This window comes from Xyrauchen texanus, chromosome 4 (assembly GCF_025860055.1).
Source record: "Xyrauchen texanus isolate HMW12.3.18 chromosome 4, RBS_HiC_50CHRs, whole genome shotgun sequence".
NCBI lineage: Eukaryota > Metazoa > Chordata > Actinopteri > Cypriniformes > Catostomidae > Xyrauchen > Xyrauchen texanus.
The window spans coordinates 50,850,319-50,876,115 of NC_068279.1; the positions used below are offsets into that span (position 1 = coordinate 50,850,319).

Consider the following 25,797-nt stretch of genomic DNA (forward strand, 5'->3'; position numbering starts at 1 on the left):
GATGAGGAATATTCCTACTTGATAACTCTGACCATAAATGCATTTCATTCCCCGATATTAGGAACTGCAACATTTCCGTTAGCTTAGCAGAGGTTTGACTCTCGTAAGAGATGTCTCCTAGCAACCCAACTGATAAACAATGCTGCAGTGCTAGCATTTGTGCTTCAAGTGTACGATTATCAAAAGAGATTATAATGTTTTATACACCTGTTGAGAATTTCTGCACAAGCCTACAAGCTGTAATTCTGACTTCAAGATGCATTCCATTGCACTTTTCCTAATAGGAAGTTGTAAAATCCGACTTTGCGAGTTGAAAGGAACGCAGCACTACTTTTCAAACATGATCTGACACTGAATGTCAAGCAGCCTAATTTACACTTATAAAACTCCTGATGTTGCTATAACAATGCAAAAAGCACTTACCAATTTACTTGAAGTGAAAATCAGTCCTCTTTTCCTGTTTAATAAATTTAGCAATCACACAGTCATGCAGAACATCTCCTGTTTTTAAATCCATAAGGATCTCTTTCTCAGTGGTGATGAGAGCCAACTCGTCAGACAGCTTGATCTTACACTATTCACTCTTGTATTACGTACATCACTTAAAACATGATTGTCACTCAAGGCCAGCTAGAAGGCCTCGACTGGGACATATACTAAAGACCACACCCACCAAGAACAAATAAATCAATCTGACTGGCTGAAGAATCTGACAATCTGACTTTAGATGCTCATTCATTTGCACTGTTGAGGGATTCTGTGAAAATTCTGAAGGCCTGAGGGGGTGGAGCTCAGACTCAGGTGCTGCTTCGGAGATGCGATTTGTGAAACAGTCAGGGCCGGACTGGCCATCGAGAGAACCGTGACTTTTACCGGTGGGCCGGCAGCGAAACGGAGCCGAATGGGCCGCGATAAACTGAAATGGGCTGACGTGTTATGCAGAAGGGAGCAGTGATGTGCAGAAAAGGACAGCAACACCCCCCCCCTTAACTTCCTGGCTGATGTCTTGAGATGTTGCTTCAATATATCTACAATATTTTCCTTCCTCATGATGCCATCTTTTTTGTGAAGTGCACCAGTCCCTCCTGCAGCAAAGCACCCCCACAACATTATGCTGCCACTACCATGCTTTACAGTTGGGATGGTGTTCTTCAGCTTGCAAGCCTCACCTCTTTTCCTCCAAACATAATGATGGTCTTTATGGCTTAAAAGTTTAATTTTCCCATGATGTCAAGCAAAGAGCCACTGAGTTTGAAGGTATGCCTTAAAATTAGGGCTGTCGATTTCACGCGTTAATTAAGTGCGATTAATTTTACCAAAAAAAATGCATTTAAAAAATTTACGCAATTAATCGCATGCCCACGGACCATAATAAGGAAGATTCCTGAGAAATGCAAGCTTGTAGTACCACCTGTTTACTCCAGAGGGCAGTAAGTGAAATTTCAGCTCTATGAGCAACACGCAGTTTATACAGCAAAGAAAAAACTTCAGTAGGCAGAAGAACACAAAAATTTGTTATGTTCTTGCGTTCAAAACACTCGAAGGAGCGCAAATGTGATCTTAGGGATCTCAAGATGTGTTTAAAGATTGAGTATTAAACTATATTTATCTTGACACAGTGACCTAAACATTTTGTTTATGACGCAACTGGGACATATCCTAAAGACCACACCCACCAAGAACAAATAAATCAATCTGATTGGCTGCACACGTCTGACATAGATGTAAATTGGCGGGCCCTTAAACAAGCCCTCATAATAAATCTCCACAAATTCACTTGTAATGGATTGCTGTGAACTGTATGCCAATGACTGGCTTATGTTAAATAATATGGTAGTAAACAATACATTGTATTCTAAAGCTGCTTTTTGTATGGCTTTATCAATGATTAACTCTTCTGCTACAGAAAAGCATTTTTAATTATCTGAAAAAAAAAAGATATATATATATATATATATATATATATATATATATATATATATATAATTTTTAAATATTTAAATATAACTATGTATAATTATATATTGATATAAATATGTATAATCATTATATATTGAGTTATTGTTATATGAGGGGCTTTCTCATCAAATATTTGTATATGCGATTAAACGCGATTAATTAATCAGGACACCATGTAATTAATTCGATTAACAAATGTAATCGATTGACAGCCCTACTTAAAATACATCCACAGGCACACCTTCAATTCAGTACACCTCTTATCAGAAGCTAATTGGCTAATTTTCTAAAGGCTTGCCATCATTTTCTGGAATTTTCCAAGCCTCTAAAAGGCACAGTTAACTTAGTATATGTAAACTTCTGACCATCTGGAATTGTGATATAGTCAATTAAAAGTGAAAATGTCTGTAAAAAATTGTTGGAAAAATGACTCATTTCATGCAGAAAGTCGATGTCCTAAATTACTTGTCAAAACTATAGTTTGCTAAAATTAAATCTGTGGAGTTGCTAAAAAATTTGTTTGAATGAATTCAGCCTAAGTGTATGTAAACTTCTGACTTCAACTGTGTGTGTGTGTGTGTGTGTGTGTGTGTGTGTATATATATATATATATATATATATATATATATATATATATATATATATATATATATATTCACAAGGTAAAACATAAAATAATGTGTTGTTGTAGTGCTTCACAGGGTGAATCGAATTTACAAATCACTCCTTTTTGTTTTTAATAGAATTTTCCATACTGTCCCAACTTTTTTGGAATTGAGTTGTAAAAGGTACTCCAAAAAGGTACCTCTATGTTCTTTGAAACATTGGGTGTTTCATTATAGAGAGACATCCAAGCAGTATCTACTTATGAGCTAATTTGTTGAATTAGATGTGTTAAACGGAGACATAAATGTCCAGTGCGGGGTGATCCATGAAGAACCAGCATTGAGAACCACTGCTTTTTAACAGACACTACTTAAAGATTGGCAACTGAAAATTGCTAAACCACATGAGAAGCAAGTTCTTAAAAACAGAAAGAACCAGGGCAGGGCTCAATTGACCCTTCGCTAAGCTCCGCCCCCTTGGCTAATGTTGTTGCTCAGACAAGCTTAGCAACACGTCCCATATTAATTAATGAATGATTGTCATGGACGTCACGAATTTTGTCAAAATATGCTGATAAACCGAAGGATTATACTTACATTGGCTGGAATGAAGAGAAACATTGCAAAGCATATTTATCTTCCTTGTAAATGAAATTGCTAACTTTTAATTGTTGAAGAGCGAGTAAAAGTCTTCAACATGACAAATTTACTGCAATATTTAAAGGCATCAATGCAGTTATCAAAAATGAATTTGAAATAATTTATCAACAATCATTTTTTTTATATTTTAATTTTTACTTTTAACACACACACACACACACACACAGCTATAGATTAAAATGGCATTCTTCTTCCTTTTTTTTTGTAAAAACAATGGAAACCCCTGAAATGAATCAAAATCAGTAAATGACAGGTTAACCGAACTATGCAAAGTCTGTATGTTTCAGCATAAAAAAAAAAAACACAGTAATGAGATTTTTTATTTTTCCGACCTACAAAGCTGATATATTCTTCTAATTTATTTTTGTTATGCAGAAGATAGAAAGACATACACATCTGGGATGGCATGAGGGTGAGTAAATGATGAGAGAATTTTCATTTCTGGGTGAACTAGCCTATCACTTTAATAAACATGGTGCAGACAGCTATTTGAGCATATAAGTTCTGTTTCAGGTTTTGTTATTTGATGGTTCTGAACGGCTATTTCAGCCATTTAAATATTTTTTTATTATAATTAACTTGCATTTGGACAAGAAATGTGAATGAAGTTCTACATAGGTCCATTTCTATCGGAGCAGGGCTTGTTGCACTACCAAGTGTATCCAGTGGGGGGAGATTTATCACCCCTGTTGCTCTCCAGGGAAAAAGGTGGAATGCGCACATCAAAGTGAGACCCGTCAGTCCTCTCGATGCGGAATGTTCCCCTGCAAAAACAGTTGCAGATTCTTAGGTGTACTGTGTATATTATAACTATTTGACACACATAGTCTTGTTACACTCTTTGTCTGGTAAAGCCATGAAACTCAAAATTCTCATTATTTCAATAGGCATCTATCTTGGTCTATCTCGCGGTATCATAAAAAAATGGAAAAGGACCTATGAAAAAAGTTTCGCTAATTTTTGGCAGGTTGGTACGGAAGCGTATTGCATTCACTTGAGAAAAAAAAAATCTACTCTGTTTTTCTGAATTAACGAGTTAATTATCTCAGAATTACGAGATAATTTTTCATGGAAAAAAGTTTTTGCTCTGTTTTTCTGAATTAATGAGATCCCTCAAAATCCTGCCAGGAGCTCTATTTTAGCTGGATTGCATGGAAGTAAACATGTCCTGCCTTTCAAGTTTAATCCGGTTTTATTTTACTTTGGGTCTGAGACATTGGGAGATACTACGGAGCCCCCGAAGTGACCTGTGCAAAAAAAAAAATCTAAGAAACTTTCGCGTGCGCACGCGTTACAGTTTCCGGTGTGTGTATAGCTCTTTTACGATTGCGTCATTGCCATCATTCATTTACTCAAAGATACTGAGAGCATGGATGCGCATGAATTTATAGAGATATATTTTAAACTTGGCCTTCAATACAAAGACATTACTGTCTATGACATTTGTAATACTGTCATGGCTGAGACACGCTTTGATCTTCCAAAGGACACTAATCAAGCAATAGACTTGTACTTGCATTTAAAATTAGAACCGGAATTCTATAACTACTAGAATGGCCATAGTGGTCATTCTGACCGTTCATACTAGACTGTACCAAAATGTCATGTCATATTTACATTCGAAACTTCTATTGAGGTTTTAGAATGAAGCTTCTAATGTCTGTCGTCATATTTTATGGCGTCATCACCCTAAAAATGTATTGAATAAAATAGAATAATATGGATTAAATGGAGCGCCAAGCGAACGCAGATAGTCCTACATAATTTGATCTTTTTTTGTAATATATAATAGTGCTAGACTATATAAATACATAGGCCTATATACACTCACCTAAAGGATTATTAGGAACACCATACTAATACTGTGTTTGACCCCCTTTCGCCTTCAGAACTGCCTTAATTCTACATGGCATTGATTCAACAAGGTGCTGAAAGCATTCTTTAGAAATGTTGGCCCATATTGATAGGATAGCATCTTGCAGTTGATGGAGATTTGTGGGATGCACATCCAGGGCACGAAGCTCCCGTTCCACCACATCCCAAAGATGCTCTATTGGGTTGAGATCTGGTGACTGTGGGGGCCATTTTAGTACAGTGAACTCATTGTCATGTTCAAGAAACCAATTTGAAATGATTCAAGCTTTGTGACATGGTGCATTATCCTGCTGGAAGTAGCCATCACATGATGGGTACGTGGTTGCCATAAAGGGATGGACATGGACATCAGAAACAATGCTCAGGTAGGCCATGGCATTTAAACGATGCCCAATTGGCACTAAGGGGCCTAAAGTGTGCCAAGAAAACATCCCCCACACCATTACACCACCACCACCAGCCTGCACAGTGGTAACAAGGCATGATGGATCAGTGTTCTCATTCTGTTTACGCCAAATTCTGACTCTACCATCTGAATGTTTCAACAGAAATCGAGACTCATCAGACCAGGCAACATTTTTCCAGTCTTCAACTGTCCAATTTTGGTGAGCTCTTGCAAATTGTAGCCTCTTTTTCCTATTTGTAGTGGAGATGAGTGGTACCCGGTGGGGTCTTCTGCTGTTGTAGCCCATCTGCCTCAAGGTTGTGCGTGTTGTGGCTTCACAAATGCTTTGCTGCATACCTCGGTTGTAACGAGTGATTATTTCAGGCAAAGTTGCTCTTCTATCAGCTTGAATCAGTCGGTCCATTCTCCTCTGACCAAAAGCATCAACAAGGCATTTTCGCCCACAGGACTGCCGCATACTGGATGTTTTTCCCTTTTCACATCATTCTTTGTAAACCCTAGAAATGGTTGTGCGTGAAAATCCCAGTAACTGAGCAGATTGTGAAATACTCAGACCGGCCCGTCTGGCACCAACAACCATGCCACGCTCAAAATTGCTTAAATCACCTTTCTTTCCCATTCGGACATTCAGTTTGGAGTTCAGGAGATTGTCTTGACCAGGACCACACCCCTAAATGCATTTAAGCAACTGCCATGTGATTGGTTGTTTAGATAATTGCATTAATGAGAAATTGAACAGGTGTTCCTAATAATCCTTTAGGTGACTGTATATTATATATTAGCTGCTAGACTGCCCCGGAAGGTGCGTGCCTCGCTTTGTGTACAGCAAGTTTTTTCCACCACAGTGAAAAGGGTTTTGAAAGTCTAAACGCCAACAAACATGGATTGAGGCGGAATATTTCGTTAGATAAAAACATGTTGTGAATTTTGGAAATTATTACATCTATCTTTTTTCAAAACATGTTGACTTTTGGACTTTACAATGCTCTGGAGTTATTGGAAATTGGAAACAATCCTATGCAGCCACCACTGGAATCAAAATCCATGAATAAATGAATCTGTTATATTAATAATAAACACCAGGACACGAAATTTAAATTCTAATGAATGTGAAAATGTATTAGTTCATCGACAACCACAGAACTTGCTATTGTAGCTAATTACAGATACAAATTTGATTATTTATATTAATCAATATAATTCATCCATGCTCTCAGTATGAGTAAATGAATGATGGCAATGACGCAATCGGAAAAGAGCTATACACACACCGGAAACTGTAACGCGTGCGCACGCGATAGTTTCTCGTGCGCACGCGAAAGTATCTCGTGCGCACGCCATAATATCTCGTGCGCACGCGCAAGTATCTCGTGTGCACGCGAAAGTCTCTTAGATTTTTTTTTTTTTGCACAAGTCACTTCGGGGGCTCGGTAGTATCTCCCAATGTCTCAGACCCAAAGTAAAATAAAACCGGATTAAACTTGAAAGGCGGGACATGCTTACTTCCATGCAATCCAGCTAAAATAGAGCTCATTCAATGATAGCCATGTATTCTGAGGAAATAAATGTTTTATTTTTTTTAACATAACACATTTTTCAGATGTTTTCTACCCTAAAAAAAATTACAAATAAATCTACACTGAAATTGAGAAGTTTTTTGATGCCAAATGTGGATAACAAAAAATGGTCTCACTCCATTTTCTCTGAATCTGAGATGTATAGAGTGCAACAGTCGGGTTCCAAAATAAAATAAAAAAAAAATCCCATTCATTTTCTGCATAGGAATTAATTTAACTATAACTTCTAAACCTTTAAAAGACAATACTACCATAAGCTCGGAGGTTGTTAATCAATGGTACTGTATATGCTTCTGCTGAAACCATCAGTCAGAACTTTTACTTTTTTTTTAAATTGTGTTTAATAGCAGAATTCCTGCAAGGACTGAACTTTTTTCTTAAGTAATACATTTTGAAAATAAAGTAGATCTTTTCTATTTGACTATTCGGTGAAGATGTGTTACATGAAATCAATATTAAAACCAGATTGTGATACTTTAAAATGTGTAAATGAACAAGTAGTGTTCTAGGTAGCATACAATTTCCTTCAAAAACAATGTCTACTTGATAATTAATTTGATGAGTCAATTTCAGTGACTACAGGGACTCAATTTATGTTAAAATGTTTATTTCTTTAAATAGCGCTTTTTAAACAGAAGATCCTTTCTCACAAAGCTGAATCACTTTCACACTGCTCCAGATTTCACAATAAGAGAGACCACACACACACACACACACACACACACACACACACAAGTGAATATACAAAGGCTGAATTATACAATTTAGGTTAATTGCATTTAATCTCATAACCTGTCTGGGAAAAAAACAAACAAAAAAAAAACACTTTATATAAATTGTCTCAACTTTACATTGGGACAGTGATAAATGGGTTGTTACAGTATTACAGCACAGAACAGAGGACACTACTGTGAGGCATATGCATCTATTATCATTTAAAGTGCACTGTAAAGAAGTGCATGGCAATCAGAAAATATTAAACAAAATAACATTTAACCAACATTCTAATAACTGGATTTGGATAAATGACGAAATGGCTCTTTAACATGGCAAGTTGACAGTGATTGAAACCTGAAAGAGAAAGCAGCACTGAATTTGACATTTAAATAATAGCAGCAAATCAGAGGAGGGAATCAGGAGGGAGAAGATGACTTTATATGGGTTATTCTCAGGAAACTGTGCCATTTGTGAATTAAATCTTAAGGATTTTGTTTTTCATACATGGGCCATTTCATTTGAAAAGCTTAATGCTGAACTTAAGAAATTCTATTTTCCACCTTAAACCCACATCAACGTCACAGCATTACAGGGTCAAACAGTAAGTGAGACAAAGGAAAATAATTTATTTCCTCAGAAAATGCAATATAACAAATTAAAATAATCCCTTACATAATAAAATCATTTTTAATTCTCTACAACAAGATGAACTGGGACATGCAAATTAGCTGATTTTCCAGTGATTTTTCCCACAAATTTCATCAGTAGGAAGCAGGGACATAAATTAGGACAAAGTATTTTTTATTAATAAAATCTGATGCAATTTTATGTCTATATTAATATTATCACATAAAATAAGATGATGTTGATCTCAAAACTGAGAATTTAAATTAAATGTATAGTTCAACCAAAAATGAGAAGTCTCCTCTCATTTAATCACCCTTATGCAGTTTCAAACTTGTATGTCTGCTGGAGTTCACAAACAAAGATATGTGAAGGGTGTGTATTTTCCCACACAACAATGGGGACCAAAACATTCAAGCTCCAAAAAGCACATAAAGGCAGCATAAAAATAATCCATATGACTCGAGTGGTTCATGTCTTCAGAAGCATATTAATCTCCTTTTCCACTATATATCTTGACATCTGCAGTCTCTTTGACACGTTCATGGGTGAAGCTCACTCACACATCCTCGTGCTTTACACATACGCTTGCTGAACACATGCTATGCCATATGCAGGGCTGGACTGGCAATCTGGCATACTGGGCATTTTCCCAGTGGGCCAACACACTTTGGGGCCGATCAGGGGCGGACTGGCCAGCGGGAGAACCGAGCTCCCGGGCCGATTTCTCTTCCCAGTCCAGACCTGGCCATATTAGTTATATCCGAGGGAGTGAGCTTCACTCATGAACGCAGCAAAGAGGCTGCAGATTTATAGTTGTAAATATATTTTGGAGCTTTAAGCTTTGACTTGAACTGGATGAAAAATTATTGCATTATTGCAATTATTGCATATCTTTGTTTGTGCTGCGCAGAAGAAAGAAAGTCATACGAGTTTTAGACAGCATAAGGATGAGTAAATGAGAGAATTATCATTTTGGGTAAACTATTCCTTAAATTAATGTATTAAATTAAAGTTTTCGACACAAAGATGACGTGTGTAACTATACTATGATATTTTTAAATGGTTAGAAAAAGAAATATGCGTTTGGATACAAATGCCACCTTTTCCTGAGAATAAATGTATTTGATGGGATGAAAAAATGCTTGTTAGAAGAGGTGTTGACACTAATGCTGTGTTTTTATTTTCTTCTTCAATAAAATAAGTAAAATAATACAAACCATACGTTTATAATTGGCGGGTCCAGAGTTCTACAACTTTAACATACATTTGGAGTAGAGAGAGAGAAAGTGAAGACCAAAAAAGACCCTGATCATACAAAATATACTATGTCTGAATTATATCCTCATCTATCCAACACTATTCGCATTCCTAGCAGTCATTAATACAGATCAGCAGCCCTTCTCTTAAATACTTTAGAAACATAAGTGTGATGAGGAATTAAAAATGAGGTGATCAGAGATAACATGATGCTGATGTGCAAGGTGAGCAGAGAATGGGGTTAGACAGAACTGAGCTCTTAAGCAAGGGAAGAAAAAGGGCCAGGCAGGAAGTTGTTGGGAGAATCGTCTTTCTTGCTCTCAAGAGAGAAGGGAGGGATACGCACATCAAAGAAGGTACCATTGGACCGCTCAAGCCGGTAGGAGCCCCTGCAGGGGTCAGAGACACAAGGAGAGGCACTGTAAATGCCGGTATATACTTATGTGTTGAGGCTATCCTGAAGGCTCCGCCCAACGTGGTGGATTACATTTATAGTTCTGCGTTTGGTGTGTCTGGGCCGTTTTGCGAACACATGGCAAAAATGCTATTATATTGAGAGAAAATGTCTTAATTTATGAAATAACTTCACATTTCATAAATTAGCAAAGAGAATGCTATTCGAGGATTCAAATGTATTTGTTAAAATGTTGTAGCATTACAAGAAATAGTTCAAAGTATGTAGTATTAGGTACATATTTATTACATGTTGCCTACAATACAAAGAGTCAATTAATCAGGCATATACTGTATGTTTGCTTTTGAGTCGCTTAAATAATAATAAAAAAAAAATCGTGGCATATCTTGAAATTATCAAATTAAACATCATGCACTCCTCGGGTCATTTTTTTTTACACATTTTCATTTCGTTTCTTTAATAAAAATGGTATCCTTTATCCGAGTGCTACAAGACTTGGAGACTTTTCCTCCACTTACTATATGAAAACATAAAATAATCTGGACTTGATTTATATCTCTAAGTGGTCATAAAAAAGCGACACAAAATTGACACGCTATAGGACATGGGAAATACTAAAATACTGATTTTTTTTTAATTTTTATTTTATTATTTGTCCAATAAAAATCAATAAATCAGACACAATGCTGAACACAACTACATATAAATGAAGGGGTGAGACTATAAAACATCCACAATGCAGAAAACGTATACACGCACATACAGGTTTGTTTGACTATATTAGTGATCTCTCATTGACTTCCCTTGATTTCATATCAGGCCAATTATATTTTCTTTTTCCCAAACAATAAAGCTAAACCGAACCATCACAAAAACATTTGCACATCGCTATATTTGAAGGCCAACATAATTTGCACACACAAAAACAGAATTTTTATTCCCACCCAAAAATTGGCATTTTCAACATGGTATAATAAATTATCTGTAGGTTATTTTGAGCTGAAATTTCACAGTGTCCTTTAAGTCGAAAGGCCGCAGTTGAAGACCAGCCTTGAACTAAACCTGACACGTGACATTACGGAGTCATAGAAGTGGCATGAAATGAGGTTGGTTCAGAAAATGTACTTTTGCTTCTGCATTTTAAAACACAAATATTTTGGCTTAGGCACTGATAAGGTGAGTGTTGGTGTCGTAGTGGGCTAAAGCACATAACTGTTAATCAGAAGGTTGCTGGTTCGATCCCCGTGGCCACCACAATTGTGTCCTTGAACAAGGCACTTAACTCCAGGTTGCTCCGGGGGGATTGTCCCTGAAATAAGGGCTCTGTAAGTCGCTTTGCATAAAAGCATCTGCCAAATGCATAAATGTAATGTAATAAGGTAAGGATGTCTTTTTTTACAATCTCATATATATTTTATAACACTAATGGTTAGGTTTATATGTTGATTTGGTAAGAATGTCTTTATTAATGTCTCATTTATATTTTAAAACACTTTTGGTTAGGTTCAGGCAATTGTTTTAAGTTAGGGAGGTATGTTTTACAAACATCTAAAATTCACCTTTAAACCTTGTCTGAATATGACACCTTTTTACTCGCTTTTGTGCCCCCAGCTGGACATTTCACTGGAAACCTGGAGCCAAACGTGTAATACATGTTTTGTTGCAAAAATGTTGTCATGCTCATCATGTAAACTGTATGAGATCATGCTGGAAATATGATATAAAAATGAAAAGCAAATGCTCAGAAAAAAAGATATAATGCAACAAGATCACTCATCAGTGAACATGATGCATAGATCTTACAATAATATTAGAGAAAATGCTATGCTACCTCATATCAGTAACCAGTCTCTGGTTACAAAGTAGACCAGTCTTAGTCGGTATGTGTTGACGCACAAATGGTTATATTTTATAAGGGATGCACTTCAGGCTTTGGTGTAGGCTGAGCCATAACCGCCATAGATATGCGTAGCCTACAGTGTAGGTTCACTGCAGGCCCATGCTATGGACAATCACTAACATATTGGCATATGCACAGCAGGCTCCGAAATTAAACAGTGCTGGGGGAAAATGCCATCAAAAGTGACATAAATGCCCCACATATTAAAATATGGGTGCAAAAACAGTAAATTCCTCTGTTTGCATCTGTATCTTTTATATAATATTTTAGATATGATTTATTTTTTATTCTAGCCCATTTATTTGTAGGTTTAGTGCCTCTGCAAACACTGCAGTGACGTTTGGCCATCAGATGTTTGTGTCCACGGTCTCTGAGGGAAAACTAGCATCAGCTTTGAAAACACTGAATGTGAAGAAAACACTCCCAAGTAGGGCTGTCAATAGAGCTGAGAAATGAAATTAGACATTTTCACTTGAATAATACCAAGTATTACCAAAGTTATATATTATAATTTTTAATCGATACAAGACATCAGAGATCATCAAATTTTAACTTTGACATTAAAAGTCCAAGTCCACAAAAGGGCGTAAAAGAAACCACATGAAAACCAAACAACACCGTGCTATATTGTTTCATCTTATATTTGGTTGAACTCGGTTGTGAAGTGGCAGTTACGGCTCAGGTTGACATTTACACCTCACCGCAGCAATGGCAATAGTGGCCATTCAAAAAGGATATTAGATGGATAGCGGTTTCAAAACACATTTTTTTAGGAGCTGTTTAGACTGAACACATTTAAGGGCCAAAAAGCTAGACACAGCGACATGCAGACTGAAAAAAAAATTATAATTGTCTAAAGCACACACACAGAAACAACCAAAACCAGCATACAATTATCAGTGCTCTACTGCCAAATCAGCCAAGTGACACCCATGAATCCGTTTTTGATAATTGTATGTACTGTGTGTGCATGTTTGAACTCACCACATATGTCCACTAGGGGCCTGCAAAGAGACATGACTACTATACTGGAACGCTGGCTGTTCTTTAGATAACACTGGCTCCTGTCACACATGCAAACAAAAGACACAATTCATTATAACCAATGAATACTGTTGTCTGTGGCTAATTTAATTCAGAACTCCTTTTAAAAACAATAAAAAAAAAAACCTGAATATACAAAACCCAGTCAAATTAACAGTATCAATATTTCTGTTAATGTTGTGGATTTTCTTTCACACTGCCATTACAGGTTTTTCAAATTAAGAGTGTAAAAGTAGGGGTCAATAAGTAGTCTTTTCTCCAAAAAGAATTTTGAACAGTAACGAATAAACAGTAGTTTATAAAAAGCATACAATGATCTCAGAGATAAAGTGATGATATATGCTTCTATAGAAGCCACAATTCAGTGCGGGAAAGCTGGGTTCCTGTTTAAATGTACTGTATAAGCGGTGTACACTTTTCTCCCATATATGTGCAGCTCGTCAGAAAGCAGCTTCCCCTTAGCAACGTAATCCCTGCAACACTTCTGTAAACAACAAATATGGCATCCGAGAAAGACTTTGCTAGCGGAGGGACATTCCATCATTTAAACTGGTGTGTATAAATGAGTATAGTTTACTGAGCACGTGAATATGCTTGTTTTTCCTCAACAAAAACATGACTTGACACATAATTTAAACAACTATTATATGTCGAGTGTTTATGTGCATTACCTGTACATTACCTGCGTCAGTCTACTTTAGCGGGTTTTTTTTCTTCGCTTTGCGTGAGCTTAAATGCTTTCATTCTGTACTTTTTTGTTTTCACGCATTGATTATTTAAATGTTTTCAACAAAAAACAACACATAATATAAGCTTGTTTTGGAAATAATTATAAGCTTGTTAAATGGCGAAGCATCATTTATGACTAAATAAATATATTTTACAATATCTCTCATTAATTACCTTCATTTAAATAATAGATTATTCGAGTATTCGTTTTTTATGAGCTTAAATATTTGAATACCAAATTATTGATGAATGCCCATCCCTAGTGAAGAACTACACTACCCATAATCCTAAAGAGAAATCTACCAATCAGTGAAGTTGCTGTTTCTGGAGATGGAAATCATTGGAGAACTTAGCAGTGATCACCCACTCTAATAAAGTATTGCAGATGACGTAATCAAGTCGTTCTGCATACAGTCTCAAACTATATACATATTTGTATAGATCAGAATATTTTGCAATAAACAATCAATGACTAAAAATGTATAGTTTTACATTGAATCTAAATGATAGTACAATCATGTCATTGCAATACTTTATGGAATACATACAGTTATTCATTCCCTCATAAAATAAAAAATAAAAAAATTGTTGTTCTTTAAGAGCTGGTCAATTTGGTTCATGTCTTTTCCAATTTTCCACTGCACTTTACGGTTTGACTCGCCACAACTCTACTCGCTTTACTTTTCTGAGCTTGCATTTCCATTGCAATTTAGTGCCACCTCAACGTGGGTGGGATTTAGGGTTTCACGGTATACCACGTTTTGAAAATTGATGGTTATCATACCATGCACATGCCATGGTAACTTCTTGATTTATTGATAACCTCGCAAACAGCTAAAGACTTCTCATCTGCACTTTTGCGAGTGTAACAAGCTTGCGCTAATGATCTGCTCTTCTCTCTGGCGCGCGCGTTCAACAACTGGGCTTCCCTCGATATTGCGGAGCGCAGACATCAAAACTGTGACCAATTTCAATTCTAGTGAGACTTTTCTAGTTTAGAGTTTTACAGAGATTGTCAATTCAAACCTCTCAAACAGTAGCAGCCCTGACATGCCAAACAGCACTGAGGAGGAAAAGAGCAACACTATGCTATGCGCCAAAAAAAAAAATAATAATTACACACCATCACCTTTACAAATTTGTTATATTTTGACAAAATGTTATAGTTTCATATGAAATAAAAGGTAGAATCTATTAGACCTCATTTTATATCAACAGTGGCAGTTGTAGTTAAAGTTTCCAGATGTGTTTCAGCTAGTATTTATTTTTCATAAACGCATTCATTTATTATTATTATTTAAGACTAGCACACTGACCTAACCATGGTAATGAGGAGCCTTTCCTTCCCTGTAATATGTGTATAAATATGTAATAATAGGTAAAAAAAGGGATAATAATGGGTGTCATATAAGTAAATATGTTCTTAAATTTTTAAAAGGGGGAGAGAAAACTTCCTGTAGATTTTGACATCAACAACCAAAATAATGTCACTTGATGCATGTCCTTGTACTGGAAAACCAGGAACAAAACTATACAACATAAAAGGAAATGCAACCCAGGATACATTAAATACAGGCTATGATTATTCTATGGCAGGTCGACACTTTTTTGATTTCCAATGTTTCCTGAAGCAAAACCAGTTGATAAGCACTGAGCTAAAGGTACAGACAGGAGCTGTCTGACTGTGCCATCACGGATCTACAGTACATGTTAACTGTTAATAATCATAGGACATTACTTTAAAAGCTCACACAGCTGATGTTATTTTTCATTTAGTAGTTAATTTAACATGCTATGCTAACATGTAAACTAACATGCTTTAGTTACATAACATGTTATAGCTACATGCTATTTTATCATGTTTATAATTCTGTTTATTATAATTCTGTTAGCTTTCTTATTTTTTCTATTTATTATATTTTCAAAAGGGAGACTTTTTTTTTTTTTTTTACACATACTTCAATAAAATTAATGGTTTCAAGTTTCAATTATAATAAAGTGTTTGTTCAAAAATAAATAGATAAATAAAATAACCCTTCTGTTTTCACTGATAATAGTAATTGTGTAATACCATATACCGTGAAACCGTGATATTTTCTGAGACTGTTAGCATACCGTGAAAATCTCATACCGTTGGAACCCTAGTGGGATTATAGGCTGATCATCATAGTTGCACCACCTCTACGGCCGTGACATCATCTTAAACACGACACAAACTGACCAAAACAATAACACAACCGCTAGCTGTTAGCTACTAGCTCATTGTGCTACATAAAGCAGTTGCTGCATGGTGATTTTACACAAGTGTAACATAAGTTGAATTGGCCTGGTTGTTTTAGAAACAAGCTTCCAGTAGCTGGTCAACTAAATAAAGTGAAGCTTTCAAGCAAAATATAGAGTTACACAACATAACAAACATACCATCCTCCATCGTTGATCAACTTCCACTTTCCTTGATAGTTCTGTAGTCCCTTTTAAGTTTTTTTTTAACTTTTCCTTCACTGTTGGTAGGTCCGGTGGTAGCCGTGTGCAGCCAACAGCTGATAGACTTCTTGAAAGACTTTATCGTTTCGCTCATCGCTAACGAGTGGACCGTCTGCACCTCATTTATTGACCAAGGCGGGGTTTTGCGCACAGCCATTTCTTTTTTCACAATTCGAAAGTCACGTGAACAAATCATACTGTTATCGCTGTTTCTAACTTTAAAACTAGCGGGTTGATGTCGCATGTTGGAAATTCGGTGACGCTGGTAGTGACGATTCTCCCTGACCAATCAGTGATCTGCAGGATTTTGAAGTCACATTTAGTATCGGCTCAGCTCGCTTGGAACCTCGACCGAGGTGGTACTAAAAAGGTCCTATCCACAGTGGAAAACCCCAAAAAAGCAAGCAGAGTCAAGTTGAGTCGAGTCGTACCGTGCAGTGGAAAAGCCCCATTAGAACCATTTACTGAAGAATGTTAACATGTGATTGATTTAATTTGTGTGTTTGTGTGCGTGTCACTGACCCGTCCTACGACTCCTCTGCCCCTGACGGTCTCTAAAGTGCCAGACAAACTGAAGATCCTCCAGTGTCTTTCTCTCAGCTGCACCACCTCATTCCCCAGATTCTCCAGACGAATACAGTACCGCCACTGACATATAAAAAACAAATTAAAGGGATAGTTCACCCAAAATGGAAAAGTCTCATAATTTCCTCACCCTCATGCCATCCCAGATGTATATAAACTGCAGAACACAAACAAAGATTTTTAGAAGAATAAATCAGCTCTGTTCGTCCTCACAAAGCAAGTGAATGTTAGAACTTTGAAGGTCCAAATAAAAGCAGCATAAAAGTAATACAACCATACAACTCCAGTGGTTTAATCAGCCTTTTGAATCGATCCAGCTGGTTTTGAGTGAGAACAGATCAAAATGTAACTCCTTTTAAACAACAAATCTTGTCACCTGTCTCCTTGGCATTTATCATTTTAAGCTTGATTAAGCATCTATCTCTCTGGGATGGCATAAGGGCGAGGTCATTTAACAATGTCATACACTCACTCTTAAACATTATGGGTGGAAGAATGCTGAAAGCTTTAGGAAACTACATACATTCATATTTAACAAAAGAAAAAGGATATCAGTAGATGATATGGATCCAAATAACAACCTGTACAGTATTTTTTAATGGGAAAATGAAAGCCAGTGTTTGAATCATAACATTTTGCATGTTTGATAAACACGAATTCCATTCACAACTGTGCCTAAACCATCAAATTTGCATTCACATCTCAAATTGACTCGGAAGGTGTAACAGTATGCAGATATAACAGTAGCATCTGAGTTTAGTCACTTACCCAGTAAACATGAGAATTCTGTGCTTCCTGAAAAAAAAAAAAAAAAAGGGGAAGAATGTGAATAAATAACTGTATGCCATCAGCTAAAAAGTGTCATTAACTTTAAATTCTTTGTTTGAGGTCTTGAAGTTTATATGACATTTCAAAAGCTTAGACTGAACATTTTACTGCATAATACATGCCAAAACGATTCAGAATGATTGCAAAAATTTTAATTCTAGTGTGGAAAAACTGCATGAAATGTCCCATTAAATCGAAAAAAAAAAGCAAGTTTATCTTCGTAAACTAAAACTGAAACGAACATTATTGATTAAAAACATTTTCCCAAACTGAAATAAAATAAATATTTCAAAATAAATTTAAAACTATACTAACAGCAGTTATTAAAAAATTATAAAATAAAAACAAATTATACAAATTCTCAAAAATAAATAATCGTTTTCGTAATCAAATAGCTCTCATCACAAGGTGGAAAAATCTGATCTGTGTGTGTTTGAGATATTAATCTTCTGCAGAGCCACAGAGTCATAAACATACATATATTGGGCTGTTTAGGTGAACACCTGCAGATGGTGTTGTGGCATGTAATGCACATGATGTTAGCTGATACTGAAAGACTGATATATGAAGACATCTCAGACATGAATTATGGCTGGTAGTTTTTCTTTAAAAACAAGTATAAAAAAAAAAAAAAAAAAATCACAATCTTCTTTAGATTAAGTTACTGTTTACAAACAAACACTTCCGGGTTCTTTGGGTAGCCCAGAAAAAAGCTGCTGTCTAAGGGTGCTTCGCACAAATTGTGCTGAAACTGTCCAAGTTCTTCTGAGATTAGCTCTTCTTCAAATTTCCACCTGATTGTTGCATCAGGAAAAAGTCAGGATTTTACATCATGTCTGCTCTATTAGAAAACTGACACACAGCAGCTGTTTTTTATTAAATTTTTATCAAAGAAATCATGCAAACTCCTATCGCAAACAGCTGTTTTTAATTTCCAAAGTGCTGTCGCTGTGACAGATATGAGGTCAAATATGATCCAACGATGATCTTATATGACCAGATGTAACAGGAGGAACAGATCCTGTCTCCGCCACAGCAGTGCATGGACTACTGTTTGTGAAAGGATAAATTAATAAAAATAATGTCATACAGTGAAAATTATGTCTTTGCATTTATTTTGAACACAGTAAATAATAAATTACGTTTTGATATGGAATAGGATCATATTGAAGTAAAATATATATTGTATGTGGGTTAATAATAGTTAAGACACATTGCATGTCTGATGGTAGTTTTCATTTCCAAGTACAAAAATTCTTAGGCTTTAGATGAGTGTTAAATACGAGGATGTGTGTTCATCAAACTGTTACATGCCCAACATAATCACACAGGCAAATTGAACCAAGTTTAAACTTGTTTTGCCGATAATTCAGAAAAGAACCCACTGTAAACATAGATATTACTTTATAATAACTTTTATTAACATTACATTCTATAAAGCTTAAAAGATTATTAAAACTGCAGCGCTGCCTATTTCCACCATTGAAATCTGCAGCTCGAAAGAAAATGGAAGCACGTTTTCCTGCGCTGTGATAGAGTAATTTCATCTACAAATATTTTCAGGTCCTACTATGGCAAAGGGTGGTATACTGGGGTAACAGGTGCAATACTATGGCAAAGGCACTAGCGCGTTAGCCCATGTAAACATTAAAACCTTTGTCATGGCGGGGGCTCCCCGGCCTGAGTGAACAAGGGAGGAATGTGGCAAGGCAGAGGGCGGAGCCGGGTCATGATTCCGCACACCCGGGCCCTAATTAATCTGATGAAGCTCAAGAGGGATTAAGGTGACTGGAGAAGCAGTGCGACACAGTGTAAGTTACGGGCAGCTGCCTGACATCTGTGTGTGTGTATTTGTCTTTTGGTTATGTTTATTATTAAAATATCATTTATATTATCAAGCCGGTTCTCGCCGCCTCCTTTCCTTTCCAATAATTTAATGCAAATATCTTACTTTAAATCATCATCGAGTGTTTTAACAGATTCTTTTATTGATTTCATGTGGATTTTATTCATAGAATGAAGCAGAAAGCATAATATTTCTAGAATTTGAGTTCAGTGCCTGATCCAGAACAGTTCAATAAACCTAAACATATACCAGCGATCACATGTAAAATTCTAACAAACCATACATTTTCGTAGTCATCTATATATTCATGACATCTTTCATCAGACTAAACATAATTATTTTGATTTACACAGTTAATATACGAATGAGGAAGCCTTTTCATTTGGTCTCTGATGTGATAAACTTTTTTCTTCATATTTGGATAATTTCTGCGCTGCAGCGGCTTCTGGCTTTGTGGTTGAATGGATAACATACTATACTGTTGTATACAACCACGGATTTCAAGATTATACGAGACGCATCATTTTGTATGCAGTAAATGTAAACATATATAATCAAGGTAACGGAGCGCCTGCCGTCGGTACAGTGAGCATCAGATTTCATGTTTAACATGAATTTGAGTTGATTTGAAATTTTCATACATTAACTTTTATACTTTTGATTTGCTTTTGTTTGGTTCTTTGGGACTTTTTTGAATTTCAAACCATTATGTTATTGTTATTATGCACAAGTATACCATGGCTAAGAAAACTGTGCAAATATTCAACTGTTTTGTTTGGCTTTAAGTGTATTGTGTAAGTTTGCCAAGTTTAAATTGAAATGTATTGCTTTGGTCTGCACTCTGGAAGTGTTCCGTTTACTCTCAAAACTATAATTACTAAAACTGAAACCAAAATATATAAAAATGAAAAATAAATGTGTTAAAAAATAAAACTAAATCATTCATGAAACTAAAACTAAAATATATTAAAAATTTGTAAACAATATAAAATAAAAACTGATTTGAAAATGAAAAACTATAATAACCTTAGTACATGGCACAAAATTAACAGGTTTTTACAAAAGCACTTTTTTAAAAAGCAAACTTTTTTTTTTTACAGCGTACATGATTCTGCAGTCCACAAAAAATAGTCCTGATAATGAATCGCTTAGTCACATACCCGCATACCCATGTAAAATGGGATGACTGTGACTCGAATGCTTTCCGTGGTCTCGCGGTGAACATCAGACAGCTCCAGCCATGGGTGGTTTTTTTCCTGCCATGCATGAAGTGTGTCTCTGGATATAAATGGTGGCACTGAGGACAGATTATGCAAGATTACACAAACTAATTGGTCATACTGCAGAAAAACAGAATGTTTGTTTCAGGGAGATAACTTAAAAAAAGACTCATACCTTTGGATGGGTTGAACATGAGGAATCTCTCAAAAAGTTCGTGTTGAATGGGCACCTGGTCTGTTGAGTTATAGGGTAAAATGTCTTCATGGCTCACATAGTCCAGACCTGCAAAACCATTCAGCTAAGAATAAATGACCATTTTTGATTGATCCATATACTTATAAATTAATCATTCTGGCCCAGAAAGAAACACAGAAGAACATTCAAATTTTTTTTTTTTACCTGGAATAGCATAGAGGGCCCTGCTTTCATCATGGTTGGCCAGAAATGTGACAGCCTCTGTTTGTGATCTCTGAGACTGCCAAAAAACTAAATTTGAATACTTTCATGTTCTCTTTCAAAAAGCAACTTTCATGTTAACTTTCCTTTTACCTTAGAACACAAAAGAACATTTTGAAGAATCTCTGAGCTGCTCTTTTAGGCTACATACAATGGCATACATTGACAGGAACAAAAAAGCACAATAAATGTAGCATAAAAGTAGTCCATACAACTTGTGCACTATATTCCAAGTCTTCTGAAGTCAGGGCCAAGAATAGACTGTTCATGCATGTACTTACAATATGTGGACAGTCTCTGGTGTCTATGAGGACCTGATAGTAAGTGTGGGTTTTGCCTTTCACCTCCTTTGACCCTTGAGCTCCTGTAGGCTCAGATTTACTGCAAGGGAGAAGAAAGATATCTGTCAAAAGTGTATTTCTGCATTCATACTGTACTGCATATCTTAGTTTGGACATACACATTATTTTCATTGATCTTTCCCTGACAAAAAAAAAAGCTGAAAAGTTTTATTTAGAATATGAGTAGGTTCTGCACCATCCAGTTTCTAAATCAGCATTAGCAGAGATGTGTAAACAGGAAATGAACTCACATTTCTGCAGCTGGGGGGTTGACATCTCTGTCATAGAGTCGAGCATGCCAGGGGAAAAGAACTATACCTCTGTAGCCAAAGACACTGTGCAAGAATAACTGAGACAAACATAAATGCAAAATGTAATAATTAAAATTAAATAAAAACTTAAATAAAGAATTAAAATCTCTTTAAGCTCTTCAGTATCATTCCCTGTGTGCGCTTCTTATTAATGAGCACAGACTCTGTTATTGATCCCAATTTTCCGTTATTAAATGCGCATGCATTTGCAATCTGTGATTGACGTATATTAAGTATTTGTACTCATTTAATGTAATGCAAGATACGTGAGTGAATCAAATGACATCCAAACCATCTACTTCAGGAACTTCTGTTGTGAATCATGTTTTTTCACGACTTTTACCTCAAGAGGAAATTTTACTTTCTGTAGTTTACAGATAGCATTTCGTCTGACAAAGTTCACAATCGTGTGAATTTCCATTGAGATGACTTGCCCATGGAATTTTGCAGTGTGAAAGTAAATGTCCCAGATGTGTTTAACTTTCTTTCTTCTGCAGAACACAAACAAAGATTTTTAAAAGAATATCTCAGCTCTTTAGGTCCTTTCAATTCAAGTAAATGATGGTCAGAACTTTGAAGGTCCAAAAAATATTAAAAAAGGCAGCATAAATGTAATCCATATAACTCCAGTGGTTTAATCCATGTCTTCAGAAGCAATATGATTTGTGTGGGTGAGAAACAGACCAATATTTAAGTCATTTTTAATTAGTAATCTCCAATTTCACATTGTTCTTCTGTTTTTGGCGATTCACATTCTTCATGCATATCGCCACCTTCTGGGCAGGGAGGTATAGTAGGTATAGAGTTTATAGTAAAAAAAAAGGACTTAAATATTGATCTGTTTCTCACGCACGCCTATTACATCACTTCAAAAGTCATGGATTTAACTACGGGAGTCTTATGGATTACTTTTATACTGCCTTTATGTCCTTTTTGGAGATTCAAAGTTCTGGCCACCATTCACTTTCATTGAATGGACCAACAGAGCTGAGATATTTTCCTAAAAGTCTTTGTGTTAAGCAGAGAAAGAAAGTCACACATCTGTCATGGCTTGAGGGTGAGTAAATGATGAGAGAATTTTCATTTTTGGGTGAATTATCCCTTCAAGGGTCAGCAACAAGGACCTGTTCTCCAAGAGTGTGTATATAAAACTGTGCTTTAAATACATTGATACTATTTTATAGAGTTGTTTAATCTAAAGCAGTTGATATAGATACATCTTATTAATTTTGGAAAATACAATTGTCATTCAAATCAGAAGAAACCTAGGGGACCCCATATTGTAACTATACATTGTTTCATTGAAACATTTTAATCCTTATTTCTTAGTTTTACATCTTCAATTTAGTGTAATATGGTCCATTTTAAAATCACCCAAGTGCTGTTACACATTGTTTACATCTTTTCACTTTAAATGAAAAGGGTGTGTTTGGGGTAACATACTCCTCACCTGCCCAGTCTCATATTTGCCATGGTGTTTTGGTGCTTCAAATACTCCAACTGTTTCCAGCACCTTGCCCTCAGGCCTGTTACTGATCAAAATAAGTAAAGTACACAAAAAGGACAAACATGTCAAATACATGTAGAAGAGAGAAAGGCAAACACTAATCATAAATCATATTATAATTATTATTGATATATCGCACTTAGAATAAACACTTAGCATCTCCAGTTAGATTGTAAGGACAGCAAAGCAAAAGCAAAAAAAAAGGCATAAAATCACATTAAAGGAATATTCCGGTTCAATACAAGTTAACCTCAATCAACAGCATTTGAGGCATAATATTAATTACCACAAATGTTTATTTTGACTTGCCTCTCCCTTTCTTTAAAAGAGCAAAAATCTGGGTTACAGTGAAGCACTTACAATGGAAGTGAATGGGGGCCAATTCATAAACATTAAAACACACACTGATTAAAAAAAAAGAGCCACAAGATGTAAATCAATATGTGTTAACATGATTTTATTGTGATAAAATCACTTACTAATCTCTTCTGTGTAAAGTTGCCAGCCAATTATATAACTTTGTTGCCATGACAATGTAATGTCGACAAACCATAAATGACTGTAAAAATTACGATTTAAACAACTTTAATGTTAAAATAACAAAACTGTTTTAACAGAAGAATTAATGTAAGAGCACTTATAAAATTATAATCTTCACATTTCTGCCAGTAAACCCTCCAAAAATGTACCCCATTCACTTCCATTGTATGTGCCTCACTGAAACTTTTTATTTTTATTTTATTTTTAGATGAGGGACGAGTTGAAGCTATTTTTTGTGGTAATCAACATTATGCCACATGATCTTGATCTTGACTTGATCTAAATGCTGATGACTGAACTTAACTTGTTTTAAACCGGGACTATTCCTTTAATTTGTTTTAAATATTATTTTAGATTTTAATCACACTAAACATGGGAGATAATTATTCCACATTCCACACACTTATATTTTCGCCTGACGTCATCATGTCTTTTATTTATCAATCCTCCCCTCCAACCACCTGCGAGGTCGAGACCACTTTACCAGATTTATTAAATTCCCAACTGATAAAATGCAGTCCCGTCCTACATAGTTGTTAAAAATATGTTGGATGCTGGGCACTCAATTTTCACTAACACTTCCGGCAATCAGAAACACTATTCAATTTGCTACAAAGAAAAAAAAAATTTTTTATAGACTTCCAGCCATGAGGTGGTGTAACACATCTCTATGGCCACGTCTAATTGACTTGAAAAGCAAAGACTAACTGGCTTGTTACAATGACATGTAATATTCTAGTCCAGATTCATATATAGCTAACATATTTTACTTGCATATAGCCTACAGTAAACAAATCACGTGAATATGATGAATTAATCTTCTTTTAGCTCTTTATGTTAATCTGCCGCTCTTGGAGGACAGCCTCGATAGCTTGATAGGCTAAAAAGAACCACAGCATGTTCATACCGGGAGGACATGGACCGTCTCTGTTGAGGAGTATTGAGAAGACCACATCTAAGACACTGCAAGCGACATCTGTTAGCACAATGTCCACTATTAAAATTTACAGTTAATGTCCGTAAAGTGTGCGCCTGACTGTATTTACTAAAGGTGCAAAATAACCCCTGTCTTAGGACGCAGGCTGCCATTTTTATTTATAAAAGTGGCGAGTGCGCATGTTGAAGCAATGCAAGTTAAAGTTGGCTGTACTGCCATCTTGTGCTGTAATGACACTTTTTCATGTAGCCATTTAATCACATCTGCTCTTTTGAATGAACTATAAATATATCATTACATTGGTTCCCTGGTGATAATTTGTGGCCGGTTAGAAAAAGTTAGATCTTTTTTTTCTTCTTTTTTTTATATCAGTATTTAATAGAAATTTGTTTTAATATCAGCAGTCTGTCACCCTGTTGATCTTGACTGGTTGGTTACTCAGGGTTGAGCCTGTACCTGCTGCATAGGAGACCTCCTGGAGAAAAAAGGCTGCTGCTTGAAAACATACACCGATCAGCCACAACAGTAATACCACCTGCCTAATATCGTGTGTCCCCCTCGTTCTGCCAAAACAGCTCTGACCCGTCAAGCCATGGACTCCATACGAATGTTTTGACTGTAGCCCCTAATGTAATTTTAAATGTATGCAACATACGTTTAGGTGCAGCTCATCAAGAACAACAAAAATATTACTGTATGAATATCCAATAATCTTCATGACGCAGGTCTTTGAAGAACGTAGGATACTCGCAATAATATTGCTATATTTTGTTTGAAGCTCACGTGGCGTGACACCCTCCGCCTAGAGACAGGCAGCTTGTGTCACTCCAGAGGAAAAATGAAACGTCAAGAAAAAAAAGCAACGCAAACTTTTGGACTTTATTGAAAATAAGTGTAATGGTGAGGATTTACTGATGTTACCTACATGTTTAGCTTAATGTTTTTAAACTTGTGGGCTGGTCAAGGACGT

General features: G+C 35.9%; 1 protein-coding gene across 1 annotated transcript; it reads right to left on the reverse strand.

Annotated features, from left to right (window-relative positions):
- Window positions 1-7,707: 7,707 nt before the first annotated feature.
- Window positions 7,708-24,979, reverse strand: LOC127640248 (polymerase delta-interacting protein 2-like). The gene is made up of 11 exons (XM_052122706.1): window positions 24,798-24,979; window positions 23,294-23,375; window positions 21,784-21,881; window positions 21,473-21,572; window positions 21,135-21,210; window positions 20,910-21,017; window positions 20,675-20,811; window positions 17,609-17,635; window positions 16,778-16,903; window positions 12,983-13,062; window positions 7,708-10,072 (listed from the first exon to the last, which is right to left on the reverse strand). The coding sequence occupies exons 1-11, from the start codon at window positions 24,977-24,979 to the stop codon at window positions 9,943-9,945; spliced, it is 1,146 nt and encodes a 381-aa protein (XP_051978666.1). The 3' UTR covers window positions 7,708-9,942.
- Window positions 24,980-25,797: the final 818 nt, after the last annotated feature.